The sequence below is a fragment of the Aulostomus chinensis genome, chromosome 5 (assembly GCF_037954235.1).
Source record: "Aulostomus chinensis isolate RoL2024-O1b breed Wild chromosome 5, RoL_Achi_v1.0, whole genome shotgun sequence".
Lineage (NCBI taxonomy): Eukaryota > Metazoa > Chordata > Actinopteri > Syngnathiformes > Aulostomidae > Aulostomus > Aulostomus chinensis.
The window spans coordinates 6,097,179-6,120,265 of NC_141324.1; the positions used below are offsets into that span (position 1 = coordinate 6,097,179).

Sequence of the window (23,087 nt, forward strand, 5' to 3'; positions counted from 1 at the left end):
CTCGACTGGGGACTCCCTTGTCCTACTGGGAGACTTCAACACTCACGTGGGCGATGACAGTGTGACCTGGAGGGGTGTGACTGGGAGGAACAGCAGGCCCGACCTGAACCCGAGTGGTGTGCAGTTATTAGACTTTCATGCAAGTCGTAATTTGTCCATGACAACACCACGTTTGAACATAAGGATGTCCATCAGTACACGTGGCACCAGGACATCCTAGGTTGTAGGTCTGTGATCGATTTTTATAGGCATATCATCGGGGGTCGTCCAATCTCTGGGGGTGGATGAGATCCACCCTGGGTATGTCAAGGCTCTGGATATTGTAGGGCTGTCTTGGTTGACATGTCTCTGCAGCACTGCGTAAACATCGGGGGCAGTGCCTTTGCAGCGGCAGACCAGAGTGGTAGTCCCCATCTTTAAGAAAGGGGACCAGAGGGTGTGTTTCAACTATTGGGGGATCAAATTCCTCAGCCTCCCTGGAAAGGTCTACGCCAGGGTACTGGTGAGGAGGGTCAGGGCGATAGTCAAACCTCGGATCGAGAAGGAGCAATATGGTTTTCGTGGACCGTGGATCAGCTCTCCACCCTCACTAGTGTGCTGGAGGGGGTATGGGAGTTTGCCCAACCAGTCCACATGTGCTTTGTGGACTTGGAGAAGGCTTATGACCGTTTTCTCAGGAACACCCTGTGGGGGATACTCCGGGAGTATGGAGTGGATGGCCCCTTACAAAGGGCCATTCAGTCTTTCTACCGGAGGCGTGAGAGTCTGGTTTGCATTGCCAGCAGTAAGTCGGACTTGTTCCGAGTGAGGGTTGGACCCCACCAAAGCTGCCCTTTGTCAACGGTTCTGCTCATAACTTTTATGGACAGAATTTCGAGGCGCAGCCAGCTAGTGGTGGGGGTTGAGTTTGGTGGAAGGAGGATGTTGTCTCTGCTTTTTGCAGATGATGTGGTCCACTTAGCTCCATCAAGCCACAACCTCCAGCTCTTGCTGGGACAGTTCGCAGCCGAATGTGAAGTGGCAGGGATGAGAATCAGCACCTCCAAGTCTGAGGTCATGGCCTGAAAACGGTGGCCAGCCCACTCCAGGTCTGGGGGGAGGTCCTGCCTCTGGTGGAGGAGTTTAAATATCTTGGGATCTTGTTCACGAGTGAGGGTAGGATGGAGTGGGAGACTGACAGGTGGATTGGGGCGGCATCCGCAGTGATGCTGGTGCTAAACCAGTCTGTTGTGGTAAACAGGGAGCTTAGCTTAAAGGCGAAGCTTTCGATTTACTGGTCAGGTTACGTTCCAACCCTCACCTATGGTCATAAGCTTTGAGTAATGACCAAAAGAACAAGATCGCAAATACATGGGGCCGAAATAAGTTTCCTCTTTGGAGGGTGGCTGGGCTCTCTCGGTCATTCGGGAGGGACTCAGATTAGAGCCGCTGCTCCTCCATTTTGAGAGGAGTCAGATGATGTGGTTCGGCATCTGGTGAGGATGCCTCCTAGATGCCTCCCTCAGGAGGTTTTCCAGGCATGTCTGACTGGGAGGAGGCCTCGGGGTTGACCCAGGACACGCTGGCGGGATTATATGTCTCAGCTAGCCTGGGAACGCCTTGGGATTCCCCAGAAGAGCTGGTGGAAGTGGCTGGGGAGAGGACAGACTGGGCTTCCTTGCCGAGGCTGCTGCCCCTGCAATCTGGACCAACCAGATAAGCGGAAGACAACGACGAGGACGACAATTAATTACGGCCACACCTGGTAACAGGTTAACATTGTAATCAAAATGGTCAAGAGGTGGGTTTGGTATTGAGATATATGCATTCAGGATAAAGGTCCAGTTTGTTCTTCTTTCTAGTGGAAATTGTGACATATTGCTCCAGATTGGGTAGATGTGTGGCAATGTCAAAACTATTACAATCCCCCAGCAGAAGCACTGGCTGCTCTCCAGTCTGACTGACAACTCTATTACAAGTGTAAGCTATGTGCTCAGTGGCTAGAATAAAATCAGGTCCTAGTACATAAATCAAAATGACAGTGATTTAGGATAACCCTTGAGCAGATCATCAAAGGAACTCCAATGAATAATGCAGGCTTGAGTTGGACAGCTTTTTCTAGACTATACATGATGCATGTGCATTGAAGTTGGGGGAAATTTAAGTGACAGTTACTGGAAAGTGGACGCATGACTTGTAACTGGTAGAGATTGAGGACTAAATTCGCAACTTTTAACGTTATGAACTTTTCACTCTCCTGCTCATTAATTATCTAAAGGATTAATGATTTAATGATTTTCTTTAATTTGACAGTAGACCTTCACTCAAGCTTTTGCACCATTCAGTTGTTTCACTTTTCCCAAAATTTCTGTTTGTTTTGCATTGCTTGTTGTCTGGTAAGGTTCTCAGACTGAAACTCCAATGTAACCTGCTTGCAGCATATCTTCAGCTACTACCCTCAACGAGATACACCGAACATTGAATTGCCAAATAGATCCTAGGCATAATGTTTCATACAATTTCTCATTTAAATTTGCCACGGGAAGCACAACATACTAGGAATATAAGAGAAGTGATGACAATCAACACTAAACATTATATCACAAGTTCCATCAACATATTGAATTTAATACAACATAAAATTATGTCTTTCTTTTTTTACCTTTTTGTATGGAATTATGATCTCAATTCATGATTTACATAAACACAGGATTTGGTTAACAGTGGAAAATGAGGTTTTACATTTGTAGAAGGCAACTACAAATGATGCTTCAGAAATGTATCAACATATCTGTACACAATGGTGCTCTCTTTTACTGCAAGAACCCCAAGTGGTTTTGTGCAGCAACTTAAACTCTTTACAATTTATGTACAGTAAATTTTGATTTAGGTTGAAGTGATGTCTGTTCTCATCCAACAGCTAGACTTTTGATCATGCAAATGAGCTGGCATCATGACTGCACCCAAAGGGCATAACAAATGGCAAGTAATCTGGCTGACATTCTAAAATTAGCCACTGACTGTTAATCACTTGGTTAAACATTGATAGGTGTCTGCTCGTCTAAATTATCCCTGTAAAACAGGATAGAAAGTAGCTCTTCAACATCATCATCTTTATCATCGTCCCAATCCACCCACTGAAAATCAAAAATCGCACTCACTCGATTCAGTCTGAGAATTCGTCCTGGAAGTCCAGGTGGACCTGGTGGACCAGGAGGTCCCTAAAATGAGAGAGAACCACAAATTACACAATTTATGCCGAGCAAATTGACATGCATGTAATATGCAGACTCGCGTCTACTCTGCCAGAAATTCAGAAAAAGAAGAAGAAGAAGAAGACGTGCATATGCGTGATGCGCAGCATTAAGCTCAAAGCGCGTAGAAGAAGAAGAAGCGGCGAAGCTAAAAGCTAGCACAAACCATACACATGAGGAAAACATGTTGCTAATTTGGAGCCATTTTGCTGTGTGCCAGGATGACCCATCACGCTCTTTGTCTTGACTGCAAATCAAAAGTAAGCCGTGGAGGAAAAACGCCTAAAACTTCTGAAACACTTAAGACACCAGTTGGAAAAGAAGTACCCCAGTTTGTTTAACAGATATAATGAGGAGGACACTGCTGCTAAAAAGGGGGAGGGATGAGAGGGAGCAGAGTCCCAGCAACCACAACACACCCACCGCCGTGGCTCCCATTTTCGACAACAGTGAAAAATGCAACGCCACTAATGGGGGTAATGATGATTGCATCTTATATAGCCTACCACTAGTTGTGGTTTTAATTGCAGTTAAATATGTTGTCTGGGAAAGGGTTACTTGTATTAAATATGGGAGAGGGTACTCACTACTCAAGCCAAGCAAGTGTGGTGTCTATATTATATTATAATTATTTCTTAGATATAAAATCGGTATCGGAAAAAACGGTTTTGGCAGGTCAGACCACCTTTAAAACCAGCAATTGGTATCAGCCAAGCATTTTGCAATCGGTGCATCTCGAATAGACAGGTTCTTTTTTTCAGCACAGCAGTTGGCACTGACCATGAGAGAAAGACAGGTTACAATACATCCATAGTGAATTCAATTTTCGAAACATTTTGTCCACTTGTTTTGTGCAGTCTCTGAGAATAATTATGCATTTTATAAACTCAATTGTATTGACTGGTATATATATATATATATATATATATATATATATATATATATATATATATATATATATATATATATATATAATTAATGTGATTAATATGGTTTACATCCATGTAATACATGTTCACACTGTGAACACGTGATTTAGGTCTGTTTCCTCTTACTGGAAGGCCAACAGAATCTCCTCTGTCCCCTTTCCTCCCAGCAATACCTGGTCGTCCCTAGGAAACCAGAACAAAAAACAGAAGTTTTCAAAAAGCAAATTCTGTTACAACAAGACAATGACCTTTTGTGTTTTCCCAACCCAGTCTCATGTCAAAACGTGAAAAGGCTACATTTGTCCACAGTGCAAAACGAATCAGTTCGACTATAAAGGCCTAAAAATCGTGAAATGTATGCTGTTTTTTTTTCCCTATTCTTTTCTATTGGAACGCTGGTAGGTCATGTGACTCTTTCATGCGGGCCTCTCAAAACAAAAAACATGGCGGCCACTCCTGTCATTTTCGGAGGAAAGTGCCTTATTCCAAGATAGTTTTGATTTAAAAAAGCATTCTGCTGACATTTCTAGCGAGAACTATACATTTTATTTTCTTAATATTCGCTCAGTTCTTGTGTAGAATATTTGGTTTGTTCGTTATTACGATGAATCTTTCACCTCTCGGAAAAGAGTCGTGACAGTGTTACGTTGTCTGCTGTTGTTATGGTGGTTGCTGAGGACGCTACTAGCGTCGTTCCAAGATAGGTTTGATTTAAAAAAGCGTTTCAAGGATATTTCTGGCGAGAAATATACATTTTAGTTTCATAATATTCGCTCAGTTCTTGTATATAATCTTTGATTTGTTAGTTATTACAATGAATCTTTCACCTCTCGAAAGAGAGTCGTGACAGTGTCACGTTTTCTGCTGTTGTTATGGTTAAAACCACGGAAACCTAAATGGCGTTTATGTTATTGTATTTTGTCGTTACATTGCGTCGTTATCTGAGTTGATAATATATTTGTGGGATTGTTGACTAATAAAAATAATATACAACATATTGCCCCAGGAATTAGCATTAAAATATAAAATAGTTATGCTTGTTTGTAGTTGTTTGTGTGATTTTTGACTACAGCAATTCAATAAAAATAATATGAAAGTGCACCAGGAATTACATATATCCGCTTCCGTGGAAGTCGGCCCCCCGTTCTTCTGTGAGAAAATCTTCTTCTGTGAGAAAGTTATCGCTCACTCCGAGGAAATAAAACAAAATATTTTTAATATTTTATCTTTTGATTAATAAGACAGTCAACAAATTAATTTAATTTCTGGATGTTTATTCAACCTACAAAGTACATTTGTAACCATTATAGATCTAACAATCAGTATTAAGAATAACAATGATTCAAACTAATGGGCGAGGTATGCACATAATATAATGCCCCAAAGACTGCAGCAGTTTGGTTTTTTTTTTTTAATGGAGGTGCACTGTCTTTACTACTGTATCTCTGGTAACAAACACGGAAGGGGCTTTGGGGTCTTTTTTTTCAGCTCCAACTTCTAGATGGCTGAAAATGTCAGAATCAGTCCTCTCACTGACATTAATCATTATTGTGACTTCTGGTGGCTTCAGCTCAAATGAAACCAGAGAAGCAGGGCCAGACTTTGAGGAGCCCCTTCAGGTTAGTGGATTCCCCGGGACCGTGCTTGGGCTCCTTAGCACCTAGATGGCTGAAATTCACAGCACATGGTACTCTGGGGCATTTTATTATTTGTGTAAAGTTTGGTGTATGTTGCCCAAGTAGAAACACCAAAACCCAGATTTGATCCTCAATTCTGCTCCAAAAGGCTCTCGGAGTGCAGCAGTCACAGACCCTGATTTTGCCTAGTTTCACAAGGGGATAGTTTTTTTCTCTTTGAACCTAGGAAGTTGAAATTTTAGTATGTTGTTCTGTCCTCCATAAGGATCGCATCTGTGGTGGTTGGACCCCCCTAAGTCCTTTCTGCTGTCAAAGTGTTGTTGTAATGCAATACCTACTGTACAGCATCAGAGACATTCAGTTATTGATCGCCTGAATGATTGATTTACCCCAGAAGAGGAACAGCTTTGTTGGAGCAGTAAAAATACACATATCAGAATGAAAAAAAAATTGCATTTGAAAAGAAATTACATGACATTACCAGCATAATATATGAAGAACAGTTAGGATAACTTTAACTCGCCAAATAGTTTGGTTTTCTTTAATTATATCCTTGATTAACCCAGACATAAGTGTGGTTTGTTCCACTCAATCATAAATCTGTAAATATGGCGTGAAATGATAGAACTAAAAGGCCACCTCTGAGTGCATGAGTTAGCCTATGTGACGGATGGTTTTCACCATAACAACTGCAGAAAACGTGACACTGTTAAGACTTTATTCCAAGAGGTGAAAGATTCATCGTAATAACTAACAAATCAAAGATTATATACAAGAACTGAGCGAATATTATGAAAATAAAATGTATATTTCTCACCAGAAATGTCCTTGAAACACTTTTTTGAATCAAACCTATCTTGGAATGACGCTAGTAGCGTCCTTAGCAACCACCATGGCAACAGCAGAAACATGACCCTGTCACGACTCTCTTCCGAGAGGTGAAAGATTCATCGTAAAAACGAACAAACCAAATATTCTACACAAGAACTGAGCGAATATTAAGAAAATAAAATGTATAGTTCTCGCTAGAAATGTCAGCAGAATGCTTTTTAAATCAAAACTATCTTGGAATAAGGCACTTTCCTCCGAAAATGAAAGGAGCGGCCGCCATGTTTTTTGTTTTGAGATGCCCGCATGAAAGAGTCACATGACCTACCAGCGTTCCAACAGAAAAGAATAGGGGAAAAAAACGTACACATTTCACGATTTTTAGGCCTTTATAGTAGAACTGATACGTTTTGCACTGTCGACAAATGTAGCCTTTTCACGTTTTGACATGAGACTGGGTTGAGTTTCCTCGTGTTCGCCCGTGTCTCCTGTTTGTCTATCTTTGAGTGTGTGTGCTTCCGTATCCTGCTGCCATTCGTCAAATCGTTTTTTCTTACCTCAGCCTTCACACACTTTCCCAAACCATCATCTATTCAAAGTTTTATCAGACAATTTCCAATCTATTTTCAAAGAACAAATTTCTAAAAATATAATTATTTTTCTTGGAACTTTCAAAATAAGCTTGACAGACCCTCCATGGGGTAATTTTGTTAACTAAGCACAATTTGTTGCGGCAGGTGTTCTTTTTCCTGACAAACTGACATGCCAAAACTCACCGGGCGACCAGGAAAGCCATATTCCCCTTTCTGTCCAATAGGTCCAACTGGGCCCTGAAATAAGCAACCCCCCCGCCACACACACAAACACACACACACACACATTGTGATGCACTCAAAACAGCATATGTAAAGGTGTAATTTTTCCAGATATTTAATAACAAATGGAATAAAGTTATTTGTTTCCCAACAACAAAATATAGATTGTTATTGAAACCTTTTTAGATGGTTCCAAATTTGCAGATCTAAAAATTTTGATTAATATCTACTTACCATAGGTCCAGGAAGTCCAGAGAAACCTCGGTCACCCTAACAACAACAAGCCCAGCATAACTCAGTAAATAACAGAATGTGGTACATAGAGACTGAAATTATTGGCGATAATAAATATTTATAGGGTGACCAGGGGTCCTGGTTTGTATGGGACTGCACAGCATTTTTAGCACTTAAGCCAATTTTCCATATATTAATTGGCTTTAGTTTTCAAATGTTTAATCACTGGAGGCCAAAAAAAAATTACTAAAATCTGGGTTCTTCTCTGTATTGGCTCCCTGTTAAATTTAGAATGGAATTCAAAATTCTTCTTCTAACATACCGAGCCCACAACACAGGCACCTTTATATGACAGAGCTCATAATCTCCATTTATCCAGCCAGAACCCTTCGCTCCCAGGATACTTGTGGTTCCAAGAATCTGTAAAAGTAGAATGGGAGCCTGAATCTTCCGCTATCAGGCTCCCCTCCTGTGGAACTGTCTCCCAGTTTCAGTCCGGGATGCAGAGATGCAGACACCCTTGCTACATTTAACAGCAGATTTAAGACCTTCCTTTTTGATAAAGCCTATAGTTAGATCTGGCTTAGGCTAGCCCTTAGCTACACTGCTATAGTCTTAGGCTGCCGGGGGATCTCACAGGGTGCTCTGGGCTCTCACTCCTCCTTTCTGTCCTCTCAGTCCTCCTATAATCATTTGTGTTATTAACTCATCTTCTTCTCCAGAGCCTTTGTGCTTCACCATTCCCCAGATCCCTGACTGATGCCGATGCTGGAGGAGGCTACAGACTTTTAGAAGCTCAAGCTGCCACTGCTCATGTCCCTGTCTGTCCCTCATTCTCTTCCCCTTTCTCTCCCTCTTTCTCTGTCGCTGTCCTTCCTTCTGTATATCTGTCTTTCTCCATTATCTGTCTTTGTCTCTGCCCCACGTTCCTACTCTCTTTCCCCTCAACCGGTCAAAGCAGACGTAAGTGAAAAAGTGAAAAAGATCCATAGCTGTGGCTCAAAATTCTTAAATGATACATCCTACTGCAATGTTGTCTGTAGTGGTTACCAACTTTACACACAACCATTGCACCCCGCTGCAATGTTGTCTGCGCTGTTGAAAAAAAAACCTCTACATTTGGATTCTAATTGTCCGTCTGATTTAGAAAAGTAGCCAAGGCTAAAACCTTATGTACTGATAACTTAACTTATATCCCAGCAATTGTAATGTCCTCCTCTGTCTCTCGCAGACCTGCTCTGTCATACTTGACTAGTTGGAGTAAATGATCCTTCTCCATAGAGGGTTTAGTTTGGCCGATATTGGTCCCTCAAAAACACTGAGTTACATCAAAGTTTGGCTCCCACTATATTGGATTTCAGTGGCTTTACAAAAATCAAAATGAATCAAAAACATAAAATATGTCCGGTTGCCGTATATAAACTTAAACTCGACTTAGATCACATGCTACAACATAGTGAGATGGTAATAAAAATGAGAAATATAGCTTTTTATCAAACTAGTTTAACTCAAATTCCAATCAAAGCAATCAAAAAAGGATCGCTTTAAATTTCAACTCAAAAATCACATATTTTAATTCTCAACAATTGCACTTCATAACCAACATTTCATCAAAACAATGTTCAATTAAATGGAGTAATGGAGTCTCTACAACAATATAAACAGCCTAAAAGTCCAAATCAGATGTTCAAATATTGATTGTTGAATTTGTACATGTGTGGGTAGCTTCAGTCTTAAACAGGGGAAGTTAGCATGTGTGTGTTTATGTGCAGTATGAAGAGTGGTGAATTAATGAAGAGAAAAAGGGCCATCAGCGGGACAGCAGAAGAGATTTTCTGGATAGAGAGCACAGGGGAAGGTAAAGCCTCCCAGTTCATTCAAAAAGGGACAGAGTAATTTTCAGTCAGAAAAAAATCCACTTATCTGTTTCTTCAGAAGTGACCCTTCCCCACCACTAGGGTGAGTTGGGTTCTTTCCTGTGCTGTCTTTTTGTTTGTTTACAGGATTGGACTGGGTTCTCATCAGGGGATGTGCTGCACCTGGGCCCGGTGAAGCACACAGCCTTTAAACCCGCCCCTTACGAGGCTCTCTCTCCCTCACTCGCACCTCAGGCCTACGCTGACACTTCATCCATGTGGCTACATCTATGCTCTGGCAGCTATGACATTGTCTTCAGAGTTTTTCATCTTTGTATTTTTTGTAAAATAAATGAAGCGCTTCCCAATAACTCCTGCATTACTCTGTGTTTGTGGTTGCGGCCTAGGAGCCGGGTCGTATTGTATTTGTATTGTATTGTTTTTGTATTGTAATTGTTTGTAACGTGACGTCACCGCAGGATGTTACGCTCATGTTTGTTTGTGTGATGCGGCGTTTTTGTGAATGAGTGATGTTTGGGTAAGTGTTTTGAATGGAAAGTTGTAGATCGTTGTGAAGCCGTGTGTACATGTCTGGGGCCAACTTTGACAGGTAAGTTCAACAGTTCTATGAGGCCGATGTAAGTTGCCGGTGACTTTGTCCCTGTTAGGCGTAGCATGAGCTCCCTTTGGAGTTTGTGTGGGGGGGTTGCTAATGTGGCGTGAAAGTGGTTAGAGCTTTTAGCTCGGGAGCTAGCTCGGGGTGTGCTGCACCTGGGCCTGGTGAAGCACACAGCCTTTAAACCCGCCCCTTACGGGGCTCTCTCTCCCTCACTTCTGGGTTGGGACTCGGCGAGAGCAGTTGCACTCTTCATCTCTCCTCCTCTTCTTTTCTGTCTGACTATCATTCTTTGTCTCAACTTCTATCCAACGCAGCTGTGAGCTCTCTACCTAAAACTAATCATGGAATTGATCAGCTGGTCTCTCAACGCTATTGACACCATATTTTTGACAAGGAAATCAGGATCGGAGGAACCTGCCTGTCCACATGGAACCGACCCTGCGGGCTACGTTCTCGATTCCTGGGGGAGATGGCGTACAGCATGCTTGACACCTCTCTCCTTGGAGGACAACGAGGACCTCTACTTATTTGGGTTCATGGTTGTGGGGCTTCTCCTCCTCGGACTTGGAGGTGCCCTCACATACCGCAAAATTGGCAAGACGACGGCTGCCACCAGATCTCGATCTCCACAACTGACCGTCATTTACAACGCAATTATTGAGGCTGGCAAAGCGGGGCAACAACAGACTCTTGAACTGAAACAACAGACTCTTGAACTGAAACGCAGGATGGAAACCATCTCTGAGCAGTTGGCCGCTTTGCCAAGAGGAGAGTGATGTTGAAGACCAGAAAAATTTTAACTTACAATTTGGATTGGACTGAAAGAGAAGACGGATTGGAATGTGTGCTCCTCTGCCCAAACCCAAACACAGCTTCCTTATCGGCTACTGAAGGTCATCTGCCCTACTGTTTATCCTCCTTCTAACTCCTTCTGCCTTGGTGACGTAAATGGCACGTACTATCCCCCCCTCCCCCGTGTGTTCCTGACCCCCCCCGCCTCTGCCCTCTCCACCTCCCTTGGGGTGGCAGCGCCTGTTGGCTGCAGCCTGCCCCGCCCGGGCTTGGTGGCGCGGCCCTGCTGCGACGCCTCACTCTCACTTGCCTCCATTGGGTCAACGGACTGCTCAAGTTTAGCGTACATACACAACAAATGTATATGTGCTGTTGTTAAATTTCTGAAGTGTACCATTATTACTTTCAATCTGTAATAATTGTGACCGCTTGTGATAGTTGTATCAGGCTTTGAGTTGTGTAATGCAATTTCGCCTTGGGCTCGATCCCTTGGTGACAAATAAAACACTCTCTCTCTCTCTCACTCGCACCTCAGGCCTACGCTAACACTTCATCCGTGTGGCTGCATCTATGCTCTGGCAGCTATGACATTGTCTTCAGAGTTTTTCATCTTTCTATTTTTTGTAAAATAAACGAAGCGCTTCCCGATAACTCCTGCGTTACTCTGTGTTGGTGGTTGCGGCCTAGGAGCCGGGTTGTAACACTTCAGACAGTTGAAAACGAGCTAAGAATCATAAATTCCTTTCTTGTCTCAAAAATGCTGTCTTGAAGTAAGATGCAGCTTCGACATTTGTTGCTTCACTGCACCCCCATGCTTTATCCCTCCCTGCAGTCTGGCTGTCTTTTTTGCACATGCTTGCGCTCTCTCAACTTGTCATGTGTTCCTAATTATGAAACCCCTGTACCTTGCCCCCCCCCCCCCCCCCCCCACACACACACACATAAACACTCACAGAACATTAGTTGTTGGGTAAGGTACTAGAATTAGCTAGTGGTAATGTTTCACTTGTTTCTAACCTTGATGCCTTTGGGTCCCTGGTGGCCTCTTGGTGCTGATAAGAGGGATCCATCAGCAGCAATGGTCACACCTGGCTCGCCTTTCTCCCCCTGTTAGCAGGGAGAAATGGATATCAAACATCTGCAACTTAAAATGCTACTGTACAATCCATGTGATATTTCTATGGACATAATCTTTTATTGTCTTATCTGTTTCATGTCAAAGGTACGCTTCGGTAACTTAATATTTAAAGAGGTTTCATTATAATAATGCGCTGCAGCTATGTCTTCACACCTTGAGTCCTGGTGGCCCTTGGACACCTGAAGAGCCTACATCTCCCTTGGGTCCTCTTGGGCCCTGGGGAGTTCAAGAGGGACAGTAGGTAGATTTGGATAGTTACAAAAGATAACTACACTAAAATAAAAGAAGTGGAGCTTTGTATATTCTAGGATAACTGGAATTTTCATGTTGCTGTTCTCTTGAAGTAATTTAATATTCTGTTGTAGTAACATGAGGAAAAATAACTGAAATTACTGTAGCAGAAACACTGCTGTACTTTACCTGCCCTGGAAGCCCAATGACAGCAGAGTGAAAGGGCAACGTTAAAAAAAGTGTTAAAACAATTTTGAGTTATTGCTGTATCTTTTTCATACAGTGTGAGCAATGTTTTTATCACTGTATTTATTTATATATTTTTTTCTATGAAATGGTGTCAAGCATCCTTAGCATAAGGAAAAAAAAATCTTACAGGAAATCCAGCTCTGCCAGGCAAGCCTTCAGGGCCCTTCAACAAGCAGGAAAACACATACATGCATAAACACACCAATAGATACATACATATAGATATATATGGGACTATATATGCACACATGCAGAACAACCAAAAGCAGGAGGATTATCACTGCCTCATCTGGACAAGAACAGGCCTAATATTCTTTTATGACAAAACCATACACTACATACAATACATTTCATCAAGAACAGACTCTCAACCCATGGTCATTGTGGTCCTGAAACTGCAGCCTCCAGTTCTGCAGACAGATGCAACTCATGCAGAGTGGCACTTCTGCCCGACTGAAATGTGCTGACAGTGGGGAAAGGGAAGCAGGCTGATCTGCTTGAGCTCATACTCAGACTCTCCACATCCATAATCAGAAATTATTTAGTGCAGTGAGATACATAAAGAGAGGATCCAACATGTTAACTTGGGCTCGACCAATATGGATTTTTTGAGTCCAATGCCCATTTCGATATTAGGAATAAAACATTCAGATAACTGATATATCTGCCGATGAATGCTTTTGTTTTGTTTGTTTTTTTACATTTTTCACATAAAAAGACAAAATACCTGTTTTGATAGCTTAAATATAGTTCTAAACAATTGTTATAAAGATTTAAATTGAAGGGCAACACTTATTATCATCTCAGTAAACGTGAGGAAGTCTCTCTGATCGTGGTGACACTTACAAAGTAATACATTTACTGAAGTAGAACTCAAGGCAGCGCTTTTATTGGTGTGCATTACATTGCACAGTGTCTAATTAAGAGGTCAGTAAGTGTACATTTGAAGGTAAGAGTCAGGTGGATAAACAGCATGTCTATGTCTATAGTAAAACATGATTTGAAATGTGCTTCTTGGATGTCCTCTCAACGTGCATTCACGTTTTCTTTCCTCCATGAAGTTATAACTTTGAACATAAATCCTTTTTTCTTCTCAACGCCATAAGTTTAAAAACACAGTCCAAGCACAGCTGAAAATAAATGCAGCCCACAACGGCTTTTGCATAGCGAGAAAGCATTATCCTAACGGTAATTCGCTCCGGTCTAATCTAGTCTTGTAGTATGCAGCTGCCTGAGTGAGCGTTAATATTACCTTGAGGTACCACCAATACCATTACATCATTCATGGTGCTGTGACTGACTCGGTTTAATAGTTTAGCGAGGTTGCTAATATTTATGCTAGGTTATCCTAACTTTCTTTAGCTTGCCATCATTATCATGTCACGCTGGACTGATAATATCAGTAAAGTGCATGACATGATATGATTCTATTATATTTTATTTTATTTCAGCAACGTTTACGTTGTCAAAAACCTGACTACTTAGTTATGTACCATGGATCCTGGTGGTCCCTTGATCTCTGTGAAATTGAAGATCCCTTCTGTCACATTGAGGAGCAGCTGGGGATAGAACACAATGAATAAAAAATGAAAAAAAACATTTCATATCAAAATAGACTTTTACATAAATATAAAAAAACAAAATGTTGTGTAAAGCTGAAGACTAAATTGGCAGCCAAATCTTTTGCCATTTCTGCTCAACAGTATACATAATAAATATGTTGTCTCTTTTCAGCTTGTTTTCATAAAATTATGACGGTCATTCTTTTAACTGTACAACTTTGTCACCATCATAACGGATGATCATGGAGTCCATTTTTTAACAGCCATTCCACAGCTTCTCAGGCCCACAAAGCTAGTTACTTTACAGTAACAAGACTGTGAGTGGGGAACAAAAGGAAATGTACACTGGAATAACATTATTGATGAAGTGTGTTTATGAGCATACATCTTGCAGATGAATGACAGGTCCAGGGGGTCCAGCTGGCCCAGGTGGTCCTGGGATACTGAGTCCATCAAGACCACCGTCACCCTGTAGGACTCAAAATGTAAATACATGCTCAAACAGATACAATGAAGACAAGAGTTCATCAGGGAATTTAGCATGAATCAAAATCCCACTTTTAATGGGCACCCCTACCTTAGTTCCTTGACTACCTTTTTCTCCTTTAACCCCCTGTTCATAAGAGAAATAGGAACAGTCAGTGATGGTTTAGTGAAAGTTGATTTGAATAAGGCCATTCAGGTAATCTAGATTGATGCTGAAAAACTGGTGCATGCATTTATCACTTCTCGGCTGGACTACTGCAACTCTCTCCTGTCAGGATGTCCTAAATACTCCCTGAAGAGTCTCCAGCTGGTCCAGAACGCTGCAGCGAGGGTTTTGACGGGAGTTAAGAAGAGAGAACACATCTCTCCCACTTTAGCTTCTCTCCACTGGCTTCCTGTAGGATCTAGAATCGACTTCAAAGTCCTTCTGCTGACTTATAAGGCTCTCAATGATAAAGCTCCATCCTATTTGAAAGAGCTCATTAGTCCCTACTGTCCGACCAGAGCACTCCGCTCCCAGAATGCAGGTCTTTTAGTGATTCCCAGTATCAATAAAAACAGACTGGGAGGTAGAGCCTTTAGTTACCGGGCTCCTCTACTGTGGAACCAGCTCTCTCCATGGGTCAGAGAGGCAGACACTTTAACTACGTTTAAGTCCAGGCTTAAGACCTTCCTCTATGACAGAGCCTTCAGTTAGGACTGGTTCAGGTAGCTCTGAACCATTGATAGCTATGCTGCTACAGGCTTAGACTGCTGGGGGACACATCAGGTTACATGGAGCCCTTCCCTCCTCTCCTCTCCTCTCCTCTCCCCCTCTCTCCTCCTCTCCTCCCTGCACATTTTTGGAACTGTCACTACCATTACTTGTTGCACTTTGTAGTTTGGCCTTGGTGTCTCGCAGTCTCTCTGTGTTTCCACAGATCCACCAGAGCCCCAACCGCCGCCTGCATCGCCCCCCTCCCCTCTTATTCCCTACTGTTACACCGGCCTGTGCTCCCCTCCCATGAACCAGTCTGCCATCCAGTCCCCCATCGAGCTGGCTTGCTCTCCCTGTCTCCCCTTGCAGAAGCTTCCTTCTTCAGCTGTTATTAACATTTCCGTGTTTCCCACATTTTGCATTGTAAACTGTTTTCTTGTCTGTAACAACATCTACTGCACGTCTGTCCGTCCTGGGTGAGGGGTCCCTCCTCTGTTGCTCACCCTGAGGTTTCTCAGATTTTTCCCTGTTAAAAGGGTTTTCTATGGAGTTTTTCCTCAGTCGATGTGAGGGTCTAAGGGCAGAGGATGTTGTTATGATGCCATGTGAAGCCCTTTGAGACAAACTGTGTGTGAAAACGGGCTATACAAATAAAATTGCCTTGCCTTGCCTAGATTTACTATATTAGGATATATATTAGAATTGAGGTGCTGTTAGTGTTTATGTTTTCCTGTTTTGACAAGTTGAAATGCCTGCAGTGAAAAGAGCCTCTTGTGGCAGGAGGGGAAAGGTATGCTGTATGGAGCCACCTGTTCCATTTGAACAGGAAAGGAAGGAGGACCTAGTCTGATTTATCACTGTTATGGACATGTTTGGATATAGCTGGTACCTTCTTTGACTGGATGGATAGTTGGCCATTCATATGTTAAGATAAGGCTCCCTTTACACTTGAAATTAAAATGTGTTTTTGGTGATAGGATTGCAATCGATTTTACTTGACCACAATTGCAATCCGATCGTGCTTGTAGGAGCAGGGATGTCTTTTCTCACCTGTCACTGGGCTGGGGGTGTGTCTGTATGGAGGTGCGTCTGTGTCGTGGGTGTCACTGGAGTGATGGCTTGATTGAAATAACCTGCACCTGCCTGGGAATCAGTTTTTGTTTGTTCGAGTGAGGGTGAGGCAGGGTGTCCATATTTCTGTTGACCGCAAAGTTACTTTCCATCTAAACGTCCAGTAATCAATCTGCACATCATGTAAAGTTTTATTCTTACTGAAAGGATAAATAAACATCCTAAAATTGCAGTAACAGCTTCATGTTCCCCTTGGACTCAGCGTGCCAGACAGATCCCTGCCTTCTCCCTCTCAGTGACTAAAGTTTGAAAGTCACCATACATTGTCAACAGAAATGGCTACATCTGATGCTTTCTGCATGTAAGACAAGGGACCACTCAGCCACTTTGGATGCAGACCGTGAGTAAAATTGAAAGAAATGATGGATCGCAGCACAACCCATGGTATGTGAAACTCAGTTCGTTCATGCTGTGAAGTTTGCCTGGACACAGTTGATGCTGGTTACTGCTGCATATTGGATGCACATGGATACTGTGGCTGCTGATTGATGTCATTGTCACCATATTATTCAAACTGAATTAAACTGTGGAATGAATGGATCAGCTGTTTCTTGAACATTAAAGTGGCAAAGTTGGATATGGATGTTTGATGCCTTTACTGCTGTTGTTCATGTGTGGACTGTGGACTTGGGGTCAATGTTGTATGGTGCATGTATGGAGGAAAATATGTGCCAAAACTAAGCGACAAGTTGGATGTGGATTGTGACATTTGCTCTCTGAACATGTGGTGTTCTCATTGCTGGATGTCAATATGAGTGGGTCAAAGGCTGGTTCAAATGCAAATGAAACTGGTAACAATGAAGTTGTCAAAAGGAAAAGTATTCTCACTGAAAAGGCTTTGGCCTATAAAATCGACCAACTTCAGAGAGACCGCAAAGCAACAGTAAATAAAATGAAAATTGTCATCAGTGTTTTAAAGCAGCTCATGGAGAATGAGGATAATGCTTCACAGATGCAAACTCAGTTGGACATGTTGAAGCTTTTGCATGAAGACGCAGTTTCTCTGCACGAGTCAGTGATGGACATAATACCTGAAGTGGAGCAGGATAAACAAGATGTCTGGTTTGCAAGCATCAATAAGCATGGCAAAGGATTTATGGATGATGTGGAACAGTGGCTCTCTGAAACAAAAAGATTGGTCTCGGGACCTGCAACAAATGACAATATGGAGAGACTGCATGGAAATAAACAATGTGAACATCCTCCCAGCTTTTCACTGGATGCACAAAATCTTCATAGCAGCATGTCCCCAGACAAGGGACAGGATGAGTTGGCTAAAGAAATTTGACATTTCTCAAAAAACACAAAACATTGAGGACAATGCCCTGCTTGGAGCAGTTCATGATGACATTCAGCCAAACGACAGTATCTCAAATGTTGGAAGCAAAAGGTATGGATCAAAAGCTGGGACTTCCAGGACTTCACGCTCTTCTACTTACTCTTCCCGTGTTAGGGCAGAAGCTGAAATGGCTGCTCTTCTCACAAGTCAAAAATTACTCAAGAAAAAACAAGGTTTGGATCAGCAGGAGGAGGAAATAAGGAAAAAGAAAGAGAGCTTGAAGTGGAAATTGCAGCCGCTCAGGCTAGGTTGGAAGTTTTGAGAGTCTCAGGAAACAGTGTGAAAGGCAGCAGATGTAAGACATCTGATGGTATGGAGTCATACATGGCCAGAGGGGCTTGTACTGCTCTTTATGCTGAGGCTGATTCATTTTTTCCTGGTGGCCAAGGTGTATATGACAGTCAAGCCACATCAAGGTCTCGTCAGACAAAGCCAGGTAAAAGGAAAATCACCTTAGGTAATGGATCTCAACTGGTCCAGCAGCAGCCGCCTGAGCTTGGGATGGCTCATAATGTGAAGACTAATGTTTCACAGTCTCGGTTTGTAGACAGTACAAATGCACAGGTACCAGTCAGTGATGATTGTAACACCATGCTCTCCATAATGGCAAGGCAAAATGAAATTTCCGCTCTGCTGGCACAACAACACAACCTCTCTCATTTGCCACAAAGAGAAATCCAAGTGTTTGATGGAGATCCACTTCACTAATCATGCATTCATGAGAGCCTTTGAACACAATGTAGAAGAGAGAACAAGTGATGTAAGAGACTGTCTACACTTCCTGGCACAGTACACCAAGGGGCAACCGCGAGAGCTTGTCCGAAGCTGTCAACAAATGCCGGCACAGAGAGGATATCCAATAGCAAAGGCTTTGTTGGAGGACCATTTTGGACATGAGCAAAAAGTTGCTTCAACTTGACCCTGACCCTGTATTTGGCAAAATACAGGATGCTCCAAAGACAGTGCAAAGCAAAGATGGCAGCAAACATCACTACCAGCGTTGCACACGAAATCAAGGAAATAGTTTTGCAACTACAGTGGCGTCAATTGATAGAAGAAAGGCCCATGTGAGAAAGGAAGGAGCCTCACCGGAGAAAAAGATCTGTCTGTACTGCAAAGGTGAAAATGTACTGGAGTTGTGCTCTCTAATGGGAAAGAGGGCACATAATGACAAGATTGATTTCCTGACAGAGCACGGAGTCTGCTTTGGATGCTTGTGCATAGGGCACATGAGTAAGGATTGCAGGAGGCGATTGTCATGTAAAATATGCGGAGCTAAACATCCTAATATACTTCATATTCACCCAAAGAACAAAGAGCAAGATAAAGGTCAAGCAGTTGCAGCAGATACAGACACAGCAGTGGGCAAATCTCTGGTGGCAGTTCAAAGTAGTGGTCTCACTGGGGCTGGCGGTCATAACTGCAAACTCTCCATTGTGCCAGTCAAGGTCAAGTCAAAGAAAGGTCATAAGATTGTGGAGACTTATGCCTTTTTGGACCAAGGGATCTCTGGCTCCTTCTGCACAGCAAGTCTGATGAATAAGCTGAATGTTCCAGGAAGAGGAACTAAGATTCTCTTACTCACTATGGGCCAGGAAAAGGTGGTTGGGACTTGCATTGTGTCGGATCTGGAAAGTGGCCTCTTCTGTGACCTACCTGATGTCTTTACACAGAAGAAAATGCCTGTGTGCAGGAGCAACATACCACGGGAGCAGGATCTGGTTAGATGGCCATATTTGAGAGGGGTACATCTACCCGAAATTGATGCAGACATTGAGCTTTTGATTGGCTTGAATGTTCCTAAGGCTCTGGAACCAATAAAGGTGATTCCAAGCAAAGATGGAGGGCCATATGCTGTTCAGACTATGTTGGGATGGACTGTCAATGGGCCAATGTCTGGGGAAGCAGAGTCAGAGCAACCCAGCATCACTGCTAATCGTATCTCTGTGGTAAGACTGGATGAGCTGTGGAAACAGCAATTTCAAATAGACTTCCCTGAATGCAGCCATGAAGAGCAGCTGGGTCCATCAAGAGAGGATCGTCAGTTTATGGAAATGGTGAAAGGCACTGCTAAGCTGTTGTTGTGTCACTACACCATTCGCTTACCTTTGAAGAAAAGTTATGTGTGCATGCCTGATAACCGCAGGCTCGCGGAGCAATGCACCTTGAGTCTGAGACGAAGGTTCCAAAAAGATGCCTCATTTCATTCTGATTACACCGCGTTCATGCACAACATTATTTCCTGTGGTTATGCTGAGAAAGTGCCCGTCGAAGATCTGGCAGGTGTACATGGCAAAACTTGGTATAGTCCACATCATGGTGTATACCATCCACAAAAGAAGAGGATTAGAGTGGTGTTCGATTGTGCTGCATCTTTCCAAGGAACATCATTGAACACACAGCTGCTGCAGGGACCCAGTCTTACCAGCTCATTGATTGGAGTCATCACCAGATTCAGAAAAGAACCTGTTGAGACATTGAGGCCATGTATCATCAGGTGCGTGTGCCCGCTGAAGACTATAACTTGTTAAGGTTTCTCTGCTGGACTTCTCTCAACCCATGGAGGAGTACAGGATGCGTGTCCATCTCTTTGGTGCAACATCCTCACCGAGCTGTGCAAAGTTTGCTCTTCGAAAGTGTGCGAAAGAAACAGCTACTCCTTCAGTCAGCACGTGGTAGATACTATCATGAACAGCTTCTACGTGGATGACTGTCTTGTCTCAGTGTCTTCTGAGTCTGAAGCCATTGCTTTGTATCATGATCTCCGAGACATTTGTTCCAGGGGTGGCTTTCAGCTAAAGAAGTGGATAAGTAACAGTCAAAATGTGTTGTGTGCAATTCCTGAAGAGGAGAGAGTGATGGATGTAAAGGAGATGGATCTGGACCATGATGCACTCCCAATTGAGAGAGTACTGGGTGTGCAGTGGTGTGTCAAATCGGATGCATTCAAGTTCAAGATTTCAATCCAAGATCAACCTTTGACCCGTAGAGGGATTTTGTCTGTGGTCAGTTCTATTTCTGACCCTCTGGGAGTGCTTGTGCCAGAGGTACTTAAAGCCAAGTTGATCTTGCAGGATCTCTGTAGGAAAGGCCTCGGGTGGGATGATATTGTACCTACGGCTGTGGCACTGGAGTGGACAAACTGGATCCAAGAGCTCCACTTATTGGAGGATTTCAAGGTCAGCAGATGTTTAAACCCTGTGGACTTGGCCACTGTGGCTTCTGCCTAATTACATCATTTCGCAGATGCAAGTGAGGTGGGTTATGGAACAGCTACCTACCTGCTTTTGTATGACATCAAGGCCATGCAGCATCCTTGTCATGGGAAAGGCAAGGGTAGCTCCCCTAAAACCAGTTACCATGCCCAGATTGGAGCCAACGGCAGCAGTGGTAGCAGCATGTATGGACCGATTGTGGAGAAAGGAGCTGCAGATGACGTTGCTTGACTCCATTTTTTGGACTGACAGCACGTCAGAGCTAAAGTATGTCAACAATGAAACCTCCAGATTTCGAACGTTTGTCGCCAACGGAGTCTCAGAAATCCTCAAAGTATTAAGTAAGAGAAAGAGGAAGGCGGTCATGGCACTGTTGTCTCACTCAAGGACAGATGAGAAAGAACAGAAAGGCATTCTGAAAAGGAAGCTGCAAGAGGTCAAAGACTTGCTCCATGTTTCTCTAACTGTGGAGGAGTTGAGAGAGGTTGAGCTAGAAATAATTGGATCTTGCCAAAGGAAAAGATTCCCAGAGGAGTTTTCCAGCCTCCTAAAGAATCATGCTGTGAAACAGATGAGCCACATCTACAAACTAAATCCGGTGCTTGACAATGGCGTCTTGAGTCGGTGGAAGGCTCAGGAGGTCAGCGATGCCTGAAGACTTGAAAAATCCTGTCATATTGGCCAAAGATCTACATATCGCGGACCTCATTTTGAGACAAGTACATAAGGAAGTTGGCCACGGAGGAAGAAGCCACATGTTGGTAGGGCTACGGCAGAAGTATTGGATCACTGGGGCCAGTGTGGCCATATGGAAGATCTTGTGCCGACGGATTCTGGCAGTACCTGGCAGCCAAAAGCTGGCGGACTTGCCACTCAATAGGATCTCTCCGGATGAGCCAACATTCACTGCAGTGGGAGTGGACTCCTTTGGTCCATTTGAGGTGAAACAGGGAAGATCTAAAGTGAAAAGATATGGCTTGATATTCACCTGTTTAGCTTTAAGAGCTGTGCATATCGAAGTAGCTACATCATTGGAGACTGATTCCTTCATCAACGCCTTACGTCGCTTCATAGCAAGACGAGGTCAAGTTAAAGAAATCTGCTCAGACAACGGAACCAACTTTGTTGGCGCTGGGAGACATATTCAAGGACATTGAAAATGTTTTGCCATGTTTGAAAAAACAAACAAACAAGAAACAATGTCAAACTGCTCATCTCGTTTGCAAGTATTATGCATTGATCATTCTGTGCTGCTATTGTTGTTCGGTAATTATTATGGTATAATAATTAGGGGCCGGAATGTAAGAGCAGGGATGTGTTTTCTCACCTGTCACTGGGCTAAGGGTGTGTCTGTGTAGTGGGTGTCACTGGAGTGATGGCTTGATTGAAATAACCTGTACCTGCCTGGGAATCAGTTTTTGGTTGTTCGAGTGAGGGTGAGGCAGGGTGTCCATATTTCTGTTGACCGCAAAGTTACTTTCCATCTAAACGTCCAGTAATCAATCTGCACATCATGTAAAGTTTTATTCTTACTGAAAGGATAAATAAACATCCTAAAATTGCATTAACAGTTTCATGTTCTCCTTGAACTCAGCGTGTCAGACCGATCCCTGCCTTCTCCCTCTCAGTGACTAATTAAAGTTTGATAGTCACCATACAGTGCTTTCTTGCTGCACAGGATGTCACAGCATTGTCTTCTCCTGCAAACACGCTACATGTAAAGTTATGCTGTCGTATGGGCTTTCTGCTCACTTTTCTAAATCAAGGAAGTGAGGACGATGCTGTCTTCAACAGCTGGAATACCTATGAAAGCAGAGGAGGATGCAGTGTTATGCAGTTGCTTTCTTTTCACTGTTCAAGTTTCAGGTCTTTTATCGCTCCTGTTTCTTAATGTTTTTTGTATCAAGAGCACAGTGGTCATCTGTTACTGCATTTAGGAAGTCTGTCAGACTTGATGTCACTGCAGAGACATGAAATTAATTTTCCAGGAGGAAAAAGGCACCGGAAACATTATTAAACTGGAAAGGATGTCCTGTCATTCAAAGCTGTCATTTTATCATTGCTCCCCACAGTAAGTAACACCTCTCCCTCCTCCT

General features: G+C 43.0%; 1 protein-coding gene across 2 annotated transcripts in view; it reads right to left on the minus strand.

The window, feature by feature from the left end:
• Positions 1-23,087, minus strand: part of col15a1b (collagen, type XV, alpha 1b) — a 130,962-nt gene that overhangs the window by 33,563 nt on the left and 74,312 nt on the right. For both annotated transcript variants that reach the window (XM_086205148.1, XM_086205149.1), the window contains 10 exons: positions 14,701-14,736; positions 14,509-14,592; positions 14,055-14,120; positions 12,689-12,724; positions 12,235-12,297; positions 11,961-12,050; positions 7,677-7,712; positions 7,404-7,457; positions 4,289-4,345; positions 3,141-3,200 (listed from right to left, as the gene is read on the minus strand). In XM_086205148.1, the coding sequence (XP_086061274.1) occupies positions 3,141-3,200; positions 4,289-4,345; positions 7,404-7,457; positions 7,677-7,712; positions 11,961-12,050; positions 12,235-12,297; positions 12,689-12,724; positions 14,055-14,120; positions 14,509-14,592; positions 14,701-14,736 (582 nt within the window). The remainder of the gene's footprint in view (positions 1-3,140; positions 3,201-4,288; positions 4,346-7,403; positions 7,458-7,676; positions 7,713-11,960; positions 12,051-12,234; positions 12,298-12,688; positions 12,725-14,054; positions 14,121-14,508; positions 14,593-14,700; positions 14,737-23,087) is intronic.